The sequence below is a fragment of the Apteryx mantelli genome, chromosome Z, assembly GCF_036417845.1.
Source record: "Apteryx mantelli isolate bAptMan1 chromosome Z, bAptMan1.hap1, whole genome shotgun sequence".
Taxonomy (NCBI): Eukaryota; Metazoa; Chordata; class Aves; order Apterygiformes; family Apterygidae; genus Apteryx; species Apteryx mantelli.
The window spans coordinates 84,974,938-84,987,688 of NC_090020.1; the positions used below are offsets into that span (position 1 = coordinate 84,974,938).

Consider the following 12,751-nt stretch of genomic DNA (forward strand, 5'->3'; position numbering starts at 1 on the left):
ACCAAAGAATCCATCAACCCTTACTAGTATTTTCCCTTGTGGTTAATTACCCTTGTGACTGAAAATCTGCACCTCGCTTTTAGTGTGACTTGGTTTAGCTTCAACTTCCAGCCGTTAGATCATGCTGTAGCTGTTCCTGATCGAAGAGCGCTCAATTAGCTAATTTGCTTTCCCTGTGGGTACTTCTAGACTAATGCTGTCAACCCATAACCTTCACTTGGCAGAGTTTGCTTTAGGAGGAGTCAGGGAAATGGAGCAACTCACTTGCTCTGTATTTAACATGCTTTAAAGATTGGAACAAGCTACTTTTGAAGACAGGCTTAAGTAAGCACAGTTGCTTTTTCTTTTCCTTCTGTGGAATCGCTCCATATTGCTGTTCACGTGATGATGAACCAAAACCTCTGCCACCATCAGAAAGCAGGTCTATGTCTGCTCCTGTCACTGGGGGAAACTACCAGGTGAATGGGCCAAAAATGAGAAGCTTGGTGAAGATGAGAAGGAGAACAGAAAACCCAAAGCCCGGAAGCAAAACACCATGGGAAGTGAGGGAGGGTCCAGATACATGTGACAAGAGTACATGGGGCAGAGGAAGGAAACACATGCTCATCTTAGTGTTCATGGGTGTTATGATCGTGTCTGGAGGGCCAGTTACATTGGGTTCCTGCTTTGTGAACCCCTTTACATACATAACACCAGCTGAAGCCATGCAAACTCAGCTTGGGGACTAAGGCTGTAGTTTACGTCTGATAGTGCGGTGATTAATCACTGCACAGACTGCCAAGGGAAGCGGTAGACTCTTCCTCTCTGGGGATCTTCAGGCAGCTGCAGGTTACTTCCCGGGCTTGAGGTGGGTCTAACAACGCAAAATGCAATGGTCTGGGTTGCTCAGCAGATCAGAGCAGAGAGATGACAATCAAATATGTGGCGATGCATCACAGAAAAGAGAAGTGCAATGAAAAGTGCTGCTAATCATAACCAGCAGCGCGTGCATTGGTAACCCCACACAGCAGAGGTGGGTTTTGAAGACACCCCTGCATCGTTTGGTGAGTGTTTACAGGGGATCCTACCAGTGCCTACGAGATGCCTGGGGAAAAAATGGTCTGGTTTGTTGCAATATATAGGATATTTGTAAAACATTGCTCATATATTTTGCATTGTGCATGCGCTCCTGAGTATTCAAATCCTTCTCGCTGTCAGAGAGGAGAAGCATATGACTTGAATGTTAAATTTGTAGGGAGAGTGGTATTCGTTTGCTGGAGTAGGGAAGAAACTGCTCAGGTAACAGGTAAAAAAGCCTGGGCTCTGCATCCTGGAGAACTCTTTCTGCTTCTCTCAGGGTCACGGGTGCAGGAAGGTCCTCCTTCCTCTGGTACGCTGCCAGAAACCCAGTGCCTGGTGGCCAGAGTGCAAGAGTTGGGGCTGAGATGATGCCTTCCAGCTCCTTGCCCTGAGGGTTGGGATTGTAGTGATGGTTTCTGATCCTTCCTGGTCCGGTGATGTTTCACTTGGGTTGTTCTGACCCTCAGAGAAACCAGGAGTGGCATGGATCCAGCCCCAGGAGCTTGGCTGTGCCCATCTAAGTTCAGTCTAATTTTCAGGTCTTGAAGAGGTGCAATATCCATTTCCTGCATTTGAAGGCTCCTGCCAATAATCACCTTGGAGATTCGGTGCCAGTCATCCCTTTTTTTTTTTTAATTTACTCTAGTTCTGCCCTTTGCATCTACAAACCGATCCCTCTGCATCTTTGCTCTTTGCCACCTGGAAGCATTCAGCAGGTTTTGTTCGGCCCATCTTAGCAACGGCTGACTTGGGCTTGGTTTCTCTTGCTCATCGCTTGAGCCCCCGACTACCTCTGTGTTTCTTCTCAGGCCTGGGTTCAGTCGGTGTGGCTCCGTACTGCAGAGCCAGGTTCCCGCTGCGAGGACAGGACTCACCTACCCGCGCTGCGTTCCCACTGCGTTGACATCTCCATGTGGCACCGGCCTTTTGCTGCCCAGTCGCTCTTCGTGAACGTAGTTCATCTGTTCTCGCCATGCTCACTTAGACCGTGACCTTCACCGTTTACTGTGTTGGACTTTCTGGGTGAAGCCCATCTCCAGTCTTAGCAGGACAGAATTACACCCCAAAGGGTGTAATTCAGCCCCTGGCAAAGAAAAGGCATGGTGCCTGGGGTGATTTTCATGCTATATTCCTACTGATTTCTTATATATCTTCCTCTCCCCGCAGTAGCTTGTATGTAACGTGCCCCTTGGCTTTCCCCGTTGAAGAGCTATGTTGCTATTTGTATTGCATGACCACACTAACCTTTTGGACCCCCCAGCGTTGGGCGTTATCAAATGCACAGAATATGGTCCATGAAGAGCTAATCTAATTGTATGACGTGAAAGACAACCAGGGAGTTCAGAGAAGCCCAGGAGCTGCGTGTGTAACTGTTGTCCTGTTTTTCCCTTTGCGTGTTTTAGTGGAGCTCTCAGCAGCGAGCCGGTGACGGTTTGCATCAGGTCAGTACCAGCCTGACCGATGCCAGACCCCTTCTTTGGTTCAGTTTGGTGTGTTTATAATTTTATTACTTCTGAGCGTTTGGAGAAAATGAAGACTAATTGCCCCAAATCGCTATCCCCAGAGTTTATTTTCTGAAGATTTTCCAATAAATACCAAGATCTCCATTACAGTAAATAATTGCAGTAGCTGAAAACCAGCAGCCCGATCTGATAACCTCAACCGTTCCGCGGTTCTGCGATAACGCTTGGGGCTTTTGTGCCCGTTCTGATTCAGCAGCATTAGCAATAATATAACAGCAATAATACAGCGGCATTAAATGAGCCAGCAGCATAAATTCTCAGCTAATCAGTCTCAATTATAACTTATCTTTGGAAGACAAAAATTAAAATATTCTTTGAAAAGAAAGCCTTTTGATTAAAAGCTTGACAACTTGCACATTTGGAGATTGGAGCAAAAATCTGCATTGAGGGAATAGAAAAATTATAAACCTCTCATCATTTGTGACAGTGAACTGCTCTTGCATTTTTGCTGAAAAAAATATCATAGCGTACCCTCGATCACAGAAGACATTATTGTTGGCTCTGAGTGAAAAATGACAACGCTGTGCTGGCTTTCTAGCCCCTGGCTCATTTTATAACGTATACTTTGCAGCAGGGCTTCCGGGGGGCCTGTCTGTGTCGTGGATTTAAGAGGTCCAGGTGCCTCCCTTCACCCAGAAATCTTCCCTGTCGAAGATTTAAATAGTAGCATGTTTTATGCTCGCAGTTTCTCAGGGAGGGCCCGCTGTTTCTCCTGGTTTATAAGCACAGTTCCTGCAGATTCGAGAGACCTGCACTGATTTGAAAGTCGTGCGGCTTTCAACGTAAGGCAGCCTTGCTAGGCTGGAGAGCAGGAGCAGCAGCTGACAGTCATTCTGATGAAGAACCGCAGCTTCCCGGCCCCGCTGCTGTCCGGGCTGCCTGCCGTCCCGCCAGCTCCTGGCTTAGGCAAGCTGCTTCTTGGGGCTCAGCCTCCGTGCAAGGGGCGCCGGGCTGTGCCAAGCCTTAGCTCATCTCGGTGCCCAGTTATGCTGTCCTTAACCCGGCTTTTCGGATGCGCTGTGGATTTATGCGGCTGACCCTCGCTGGTCCTCGCTTGGCTGGCACGGCAGCGGGAATTGAAAGTCAGTTCTTACAAACAGCCTGTTCCCAGCTGCCCCCCAGCACTTCCCCGCTAACAACGGTCATCCAGCAAATGGCATCTCCTCTTCCTGGCAAGAGCCTTTCCTTGAAGGAGGGGACACACAAAACAAATGCTTCCCGTGGTTCAGGGCTGTAGTGCAAGCCTCAGTAAAAACTGGTTGTTTCTTGGCTTGCTGCAAGAGCATAGCTAAGGCCCGTGCTTCCTCCGAGGGCATGCAGTTGGGGTTTTTTGACTCTTGTAGAGAGAAACATATCTGAAGATCTCCAAGCACTTTACAAGTGGATGGTTGCATCTCACAGGACTCCCTACCAGTAACGAAGTGATATCTCCCCCACTTTGCAGAAGGGTTACTGAGATGCAGAGCTGGAATCACCTCTCTGGAGCCATAGATGCGGCTCTGTAGGGAAGGGAGAGGGTTTTCTTTCCCCATGGACATCACGTAGTGCTGTGCCAGTGACCAGGGATGCCCAGAAGCCAGCCTGGAGCAGTGGCCTCCGATCTGTCCGGGGACAGCTGGGTGCCCTGCACTGCTGGGGCTCCCACAGCACGGGCAGGCTGCAGAGAGCATTGGGGTGGTTGGGGCATGGGGAGCAGAGATGTAGATATATAGTCATCGTCCTAGGTGTCTTCTGGCCACCATAAGCACGTCCCAGGCCAGCGGGCGCTCCTCTGAGCCATTCCCAGGCATGGTTTGGGAGTTAGCACAAGCCTGTAACTATTCCCAATAGGCAGTTTGGATGTGGGCGGCAGATTTTGGAGGATAAGAGTTTATGGTTTGGACATGGGCTTTCCACGCCAGTTGTCCTCAGTAGCAGCAAACAGGCTGGGCGTGCTGACTTTAGCAGCATGGATGTGGCCTGAAAATATTCAGGCTCTCCTCCCGCAGGGGCCTTGGATCTCAGGCAGAAGAAAAATCCTGGCTTGGGCTTGAGGATTTACGTGTGGGTGGAGAGAATGAGTCTAGTCTTAAGACTGGGTTCAGCCCATGATTAATTGACTGTGTAGATAAACCCTTAATGAATCAGTGATGGACTGGAGAAAAAAACCCTCGAGTGACTCAATTACCAGTTTCCTTCCCACGACAGCACACTCGGTGTTCGTAGGCAAACGGACTCATTCCCATGTTACGTCGTGCTGAATGCAGCTCCGGAGAAAATTTTCCCAAGCCAAATTGCTCTTGACGATGCTTTTTATATACGTGCGGAGGGGCTCGCTGCTTGTAGAGGCTGACCGGAGTGCTAGAAATTCAGAGGGTTAGCAGTCACGGGAACATCTTGGCTTCAGAGCTGTTCATCACGAATGAGAGTACCTGCTAAGAGAATAAAAGGGGTTACAAGGAATAAGGATTAAAGAAACACGTCTGGTTGAATCGTTTCTGACGGGAGAATTTTGCACAGCAAAATGCAGTTACACTGCAATTGAAAACAGTTTATGGAACGACATCAGTTAGGATGGAGGGTTTTTGACTATGTATTTATATGCACCATTTTCACGTTCTCATTACATTTTGATGCTATCCAAATGTCTCATGGCATTAAAATGTGATTCAGTTGTATCATCTCGTTTTATTTTGACTTGCCTAGAGTGTTTCAATCTGCATCAGGATATGCTAACATATACTTAATATATAGAAGGCTACATATGAATATTCCAACATTGTCCTGATGGAATAACCTTTCGTGTTTGGACACGGCATGGAGCCCAGTCCAGAGCTCGGCCAGGGAGCAGTGCAGCCTGGCGCCAGGGAGCGAGGGCGGCGGTGGTGGGACATCCCACGGTGGTCCACAGGACGGCTGCCTCCTCAGGATGCCCCTCTTCTTTCTCTGCGCATGCTGATGGACTTGCTCTTAGATGGAGAGGAGAACTTCCATCTGATGGGAAAGGCCCCCACTCTGAATTTGATTTTGCTTTAAATTGGATGGCAAAATCAAAGCTTTTGTACTTTCATGGGACAGAAATTAAGACTGAAAAGCTGTACATGAATAATGTTAATTCTCTTGGCTGGAGCAGTGCCGCAGCAGAGCATGAAACATGGTGTTTCCACTAATCTGCTCACAGTACGTAGCAATGAAATAAGTAAAAATGAAGCAAGTAAAAATGAAATTTTCTAAATAATAAATTTGAAACAAGAACTTTTGACTTTATGAAAACAAAATAGGAACATCTGACCTGGCTCTCGCTACGGGCTTTGCTGCTATCAGCACCTTCTCACGAAATGCTGGGGCTTTGATGAGACGGGATGTGCCGGTGGCCATGCTGCCTGCCAGTGCCGACAGCCGTGAGGCTGCGAGCTGCTGTGGGCACTGCTCCGCTCGCATGGCCCCGGAGAGCCAAGCACGGTTACCTTTCCAGCGCCTGTCCCGGAAGCCGGGTCAGGTCGTGGAGCGGCTCGGAGCGACGACGTTCTCTGCAGTGCGGGGTCTGCAAGACAAAGTTTGCAATTTATTGTAGAGGGAGTGCGCACACGGCTGGAATAAATTAAGGAAGATACTGTTAGATTACAAGAGCGACAATCTTCCGAGCAGCCAGCTAGATTTAATATAAGGGACTGAGCTTTCTTTCGGTGTTATCAATGTGATTAAACGTGTCTCCTTGATTTCGGTGGGAGTTGCTGAGCACCTGGTGTTTTGAAAACTTGTTTAACTGCCTGAGTAAAAGCCGGGAGCCCCCTTATAACAGGCCACCAAAGTTTCTATGAAATCGCCTCGGGGAGCCCGGGAACGGGAGCGCCGCGGGCCGGAGGAGGTGCTGCTCTCAGCAGCCGGGCCGCCCTGGGCAGCGAGCCTGGGAGCCCAGTGCCTCGCGAGAGCGTTCAGGATTTCTCCTACCGCAGTCAACTGGGAAGCGCCGGCTGCCTAACGGCTTCGGCATTAAGCGGGACTGCAGTTTCGCTTACGCTTTTGAGGTGATGATGCGTGTACGTACACAAAACGACCCGCTAATGAGCAACGCCGCGTTACGCGGAGCAGGTGCCTCTGCGTCTGGCGCTGGTGGCAGAGCCGGGCTGCGTCTTCGCGCCCGCGCGAGGAAGAGCAGGGCAGCATCGCCCAGCGCCCGCCTTGTTTCTAAGAGCTTCCTTTATCCTGCTCTTTCGCTGTGCAGCTTTCTGGGTCTTCTTGAGTCTTTTTTTGATAGATCGCACGGATTTGCCCTGGGCTTTTCATACAGTGCCTCTGAATGAGCACCGCAGGCACGCTACCCTGTTGGCTGCCCCTTCTCATTGGTTTCTAACGATGTTTCTCCTTTATACGTAGTTCCCTTTTGTGAGATTAAACATTACGGTCACGGACTTTTTAGCTTTATTGCTCCCGTCACGACGCTGAAGCGGGGTAGCTGTGCTTGTTATTACAGGATTGCTGCTGGATATTAATGTTTCCAGCCAGGCCCTGTACGTTGCTCAGGGCTGAATCACGAATGGCTTCTCTTCGGGGTTATGCTGCTTAAAAATTTAGTTCAGAGGAAGGAGGTGTGGTGGCCCCGGCCGCCGGCCCGCACTGCCAGGCTCTGCGCAGCGTTTCAGCGAAGGCCCTTTGCTGGCTGGCCGAGGGAGGGAAGAGCAATCCTGCTTTGACCTGTCTTACGTGACATTTGGCAACCAAGGAAATATATAAACAAATAAGCAAAGGAGTCTGCTTCTGGCCTCTTTTCTGGGTTCAAACAAGAGCTCTCCAAGCTGAGGCTTATGGGTGCCAAACTCGTCCCCGCCGCAAGAGAGTCAGCAGCCCAGGGCAGGGATGGAAGAACCGTCTTGCAGAGTTATTGATGTCTCTGTTTCTACTCTTTCAGGGTTACCTCTCCGAAGGCCTAGTGACAAAATGGTATCGCTCCCCTCGCCTCCTCCTCTCGCCAAACAACTACACCAAAGCCATCGACATGTGGGCGGCCGGCTGCATCCTGGCCGAGATGCTCACGGGGAGGATGCTCTTCGCTGGTACGTCTCGAACGATTTTTTTCTCCCTCCTTCCTTCTTTGCTTCCCAATCCGCAGGCCTGTCAAGGGTAAGACCGAGAGCACGGCAGAGTGAAGTCCCCTCTCTCGGCCCGCCACGCACCACCTATAGCAGCCCTGCAGCTCTCCTATGCCTGGTTATTAGGTGTTAGATGTGTCTCCACTACGCAGTGCCCCCAGGTCTCTGCCCTCCCCGCCGAGTGCCCCACGGCAGAGACGCTTTGCAAGACCCGTGAAGTGCGTTCAGCCGAAAACACGAGCCGAAACGGATAAAAGAGCAGTTCTGGTGAAACAACAAAATCTTTTTCTCTTACTGGGGTTTCAACAAAAAATTGAAGCTTCTTGTTAGGAGAAAAGATGCCTAAAAGAGTATGACAGGATGGAATATAAGGACACAGGATAATGTGGTCCTGTGCTAAGAGGTTTGTACTCTATGCAGTGGATTTAAACTGTGATTGGTATTTTGAATATATGTCTTTTCTTTGAGGGAGAACATTTTAATGCCACTACAGAATTGCAGCCAGAGGAGTTTCGCGTCAGGAGCGGTAAGGAGCTCGCTGTGAGCTGGCTGGTGTGAAGAGCTCGACTACAGTACTACATCGCCCTGCAGTTTTCTCAGTGATAGCTGTGAAATCCATAGTAAAAAATGAATTGGTGTCAAACCCTCTTGTAAAATCAAATATGTTCCACCGAGACCTATATACATGCTTAATCGTGTTTGCTGTGAGCCATTCCCAGGCTGCAGAGATCAGCGTGTGCCCTAAAACATTGTGCCTTCACAGCTATCTGGACTTGTCCTTATTAGCATCTAGCAAAAAGGGTCTGTTTCTTCAATCACATTAATGTAACTCAATTAACTTTTATGGTATTATCTCCAGATCCTGAGGCCAGATATTTTATGCATAGCAGGAATTAAGGGAAAGAATGGCATCACTGCGGAGGTGACTGCTGCTCCGCAGGGGCCGGGTGTCTGGGAGCGTCCTGATGCTGCACCCGTGTTCTTGAACGGTGCGTGGGTGTGCTGGTCTCGCAGCCGGGATTTCTGTTGTCCTTCCCAGCTCTGACCCTTGCCATGTGCGAATTTGGCAAGCTACAGGCTTCCCCTATAAGCAGGCGCTGGCAATGTAAAGGTGCGCTGCAAAGAGAAGACAAAAAGCATCAGGAAGGAGGGTGTAATTTATCAGCACAGCATTTAGAGCTCAATTCTGATGCTCTTGAAAAGCAAATCTTTATTCAGTACATTTCCAAAAATGCTAATGTCAGGAGCAAAGGTGCAGTTCTTAGCTTTGTATCAAGCTGGGACATGGAGTCACTTATTCAAGGATGAAGCAGACGCTATCTGGCTATCAAAGAGCTACCTGCCTCCCCAAAGGACGCAGCGATGCTGCTGCTTTGTTATCGTTACCGTTGCCTATTAGTATTTGGAATGACAAGATCTAACACATTTCATAAGCAGCTGTTCGCAGAGTTTGGTAAATAAATAATTAGTTCCATTAATAATAGAGGAGAACACTTTCTTCAGAAATATTTCAGCGCGCTGCAGCGCTCTGCAGCTGAGGCTTCATTGCGGCTGCTCTGTCAGTGTCTTCGCGCTCAGCTTTCAGCTTCCGTCTTCCTTTTGTGAAGGCTGAAAATTCAAGAGTCAGTATCATTTAGAGGAGAGCATTGGAATTGCTCTGCGGTTTGCCTCCCTCTCCTTTCTCCCCCTTGGCTTCAGCCTCCCCTCCCAGAAATTTCCTAGTTCGGGGACGTCAGTCCCCGCGCTGCGAATTATGCACCAGCCCCGGGCTGCCTCTGCCGCCTCCTTGGGATATTCCAGCCACTGCGTGGGCTCCGTTTTCCCATCATGTCAAGGTGTAGCGGCTCGGAGTAATTGCCGTTCTGGCAGCATTACTTCTCTCCGCTTTATTTATTTATTTGGCTGCTCAGCTAAAGCCCCAGGGAAGGCAAATCTCACTCTTGTTCAGCAGCTCCCTGCCGCTTGGAGAGAGAAAACAAGGAGGTAAAGCTAAAGCAACAGGGAGCCGCGCCGGGCTGCAACGAAAGCAGCCTGTGCCTGGCCCGAGCGGCTCGGGGAGGGCGGCTGAAGCTCATGGCCACTGGTGGGAGATGCGGGGCTGAGGCACAGGGCGGGTTCGGTCCCCAGGGAGCCTCCGTCCACCGCTGCGCTTGCGCACGGTGCCTCTGCGACTCTGCAGGGCCTCTCCTGCCTTAAAACAGGCTTAGCAAATCCCTCGGGAGACTCGATCGGTCCCCGTCTCTTCGCCAGGCGACACACGGAGCAGAGGCTGCGCCGGGGCCTCATCCTGCAGGGAGCTGCGGGGGTCTGTCGGGGACGGTGCGCCCCGAGATGTCAGCGCTGCCCCACGACCGTGTTGCTCTGCACATCTGCTCCTGCTGGTCCTCACCGCTGGCTAACGGAGGTGCAGCCCGTGTCCTTTGAGATCCGATCTGGCCTCAAACTTGCAGCTCCTGCCCTAGACCAGGGTAACATGATGCTTGGTGTTAAGCTGGGTGCTGTTACTGTGTGTAGCTGAAACCGCAGGGAAATCTGTCTGGACACTAAGTTAATCTCTGTTTTCAGATACAGTTTCTCATGTCAAACAGAAAATGAGACTTATTTATCTAGGTCCTTCTCTAACCGTCCCCATCATAGCACCCAAGCGCTCATCATTATCATGCTTTTGCCAAACTCTACTTAACCTGTCTCAGTCTCACCTTGTTTATGGACACCTGGAGTAGAAGTTATGGTGCCTGGTATCAGACATCTACCTTGTAGATAACTGACCCAGTCCTTCAAGCTCCCCTTACGGTCAAGGCAGAGACGAGGGCAATTCCAGGGTGCAGTTCTTCTGGCCTCTTTTAGGTGTCTTCCGTCAGATGCGATTGATTGTGTGTTAAAAATATTTGTTTTTCATCACTGCTCATAAAGAGCGCCCAGACGACTATCTCAGAAGTGGACGCCGGTATTGCACATTGCTACAGTTAAATTAGATCAGTCCTATCCCTGCTGCCCGGGCAAGTTTCGAAACATTCAGAGACTCCGTGCCACAAAGCAGGAATACTGAAACCTGCTTAGCAGGTTGCTGTATGAGAGTCCACAGCAGAGTAAAGCTCACGAGAGAGGTTTTGGCAAGTCACAAATTAAGTTCAGCTAGACAGGTGCTGCACACATCGTTGTTTCTCTGCTTTTCATTAGTTTGCAGTTGCTTAATAAGCCCCCAGGTGATGGCAGGATACTTAGTTAATGGGTAGAGATCAAAACTGGAACTTCGAAACCACATACTCCTTTTGGGTATCTTTAAGAATAGGCTGTAGAGGTTTTATTGGAAGCTCTTGGTCTTGTGCCCAGTTTTTCTGACCTGCTTCTATAGCAGTAAATAAAAAAGAGCTGCTCATGAGCCCCAGCACGGGGGCGATATATCCATGTTGTCCAATTGCCTCTTGCGCTGCCTGGGCCTGGACCAGCTGCACTTCTCTCGCAGTGCCAAGGCCGTGGGCTGTCTTACTTGCTGGAGCAGACATAGTCCTGGTGTCCAAATTTGGAGACGGAGAGTTAAAAATCAGTCACTCAAAGTCGTTAAAAAAGGCAAAATGTCCCAGATGATCACCTGCGGCAACAGCGGTGGGAAATAACTGTTGCTCCCTTCTGTCATTCGGTTTTTGTACAAGTCCAGTCAGCGCCAGGTAGGACGTGTGTGAGTGTTCCCGTGTGTGTGTGTACGAAAGACAGCGAGAAAGCCAGTGCCTGAGGAGAGAATGGACACGTCAGAGGCTTGGGATGATACTAGCACTGCTCCAAAGACAGGATTTGGTAATTCGTAGCATCAGCAGAGCCAGGCAAGCCCCTTCCAGGGTTTTGCTCTCTTCAGAGCAGAGCTCACAGCCAAACAGCTAGTGCGAGCGTGAGGTAAGATGCAATGTCGCTGAATCCGGCCCCAGGGAAGGCTCTGGGCTGAGTGTGGGCCCTTGGATCTGTCCTTCCTGGCTATAAGGTTTTTAGCAAAAATGGTGAAAACTAGATGGCATGACGACTGGGGGAAAAAAAAGGAAACAGAAATGTATCGCTACCCCATTCCTATGTCTCTGTCTCACTGTATCTCCTGTACATGCCGAGACGGTACATGGAGAGGCAGGTTGAAGGGGAAGAAAAGAATTGCTCATTCTGGATGTGCCAGTCCCACATGGGACAGCAGGTCCTGCCTGGCTGGATGTCCCCTTGCCTGCCTAGATGTCCCTCTGCCCAGCTGGATGTCCCCCTGCCCGTCCCCTCTGCAGCAGCGTGTGCCCCGAACCTCCAGCTCCAGGTGGGGAGCGGGGACCCTCAACTTCCCCCTTAGCCCTGCTCCTTGATGGGCAGACGGGCTGTTGGTGCCTCAAAGAGTAAGAGGTCAGGAAATGCCAACTGAGGTTTCTAAATGTTACCTTTAATGTTAGTGGTAATTCTGGTAGAAAACCTGTCGCTGAACTGCTGTCCTCTCCTGGCCCTGGTGTCCCCCTTTGCCCTGTAGCCATACCTAGGCTTTGCAAAGACTTCAGGAAGGGAATAGAAATCAGTGAGGAATAGTTCTTTAATTTATTTACTCATCACCCCGACATAAGCAAGGGCAGGTTGTTTCTTCAGGGAAAAAACCCAGATAATCCAAAGCTAGCAAGAGCATAACACATCTCCGGTGGCTAAAATCTGGTTCATAGACCTTTGGAAAACGAAATAAAAGATATCCGCTCCCCACCATGAGCAGTGTAGAAAAGCAGGCAGAGTATCTGTAACAACCCCAACTGGGTTATACTTGCTTTGTAGATGGCAACAAATCCTGACCCTCCCAGGCAGGGGAAGCCTGGAGTCGAATCTGAACTGCTGCTTTATTGCATCTAAATTCAGGTCTGTGGCAAGGACTGGAGCATACGAGAGCCGATAGGAATTTTGCCTTTGGGTTCAGGGGGAGCAGGGTTACTGGAGGAGAAAAATCCTGCTGAGGAGCAGAGAAGCTGTCCTCCCTCTGGCCGGAGAGCCACACAGTTTGCAGAGCTGCAAATTATGGAGGCTTCTGCCTGCAAAACAGAGGCCTGAGAATTTGGTGGTTTTATAAAATCTGAGCTCTTCTGTCAGTCATCTCGG

General features: G+C 49.9%; 1 protein-coding gene across 1 annotated transcript in view; it reads left to right on the forward strand.

Annotated features, from left to right (window-relative positions):
* Positions 1 to 12,751, forward strand: part of MAPK4 (mitogen-activated protein kinase 4) — a 39,910-nt gene that overhangs the window by 15,607 nt on the left and 11,552 nt on the right. Inside the window, exon 2 of the mRNA XM_067315484.1 lies at positions 7,471 to 7,615. Coding sequence (XP_067171585.1) covers positions 7,471 to 7,615 — 145 coding nt within the window. The remainder of the gene's footprint in view (positions 1 to 7,470; positions 7,616 to 12,751) is intronic.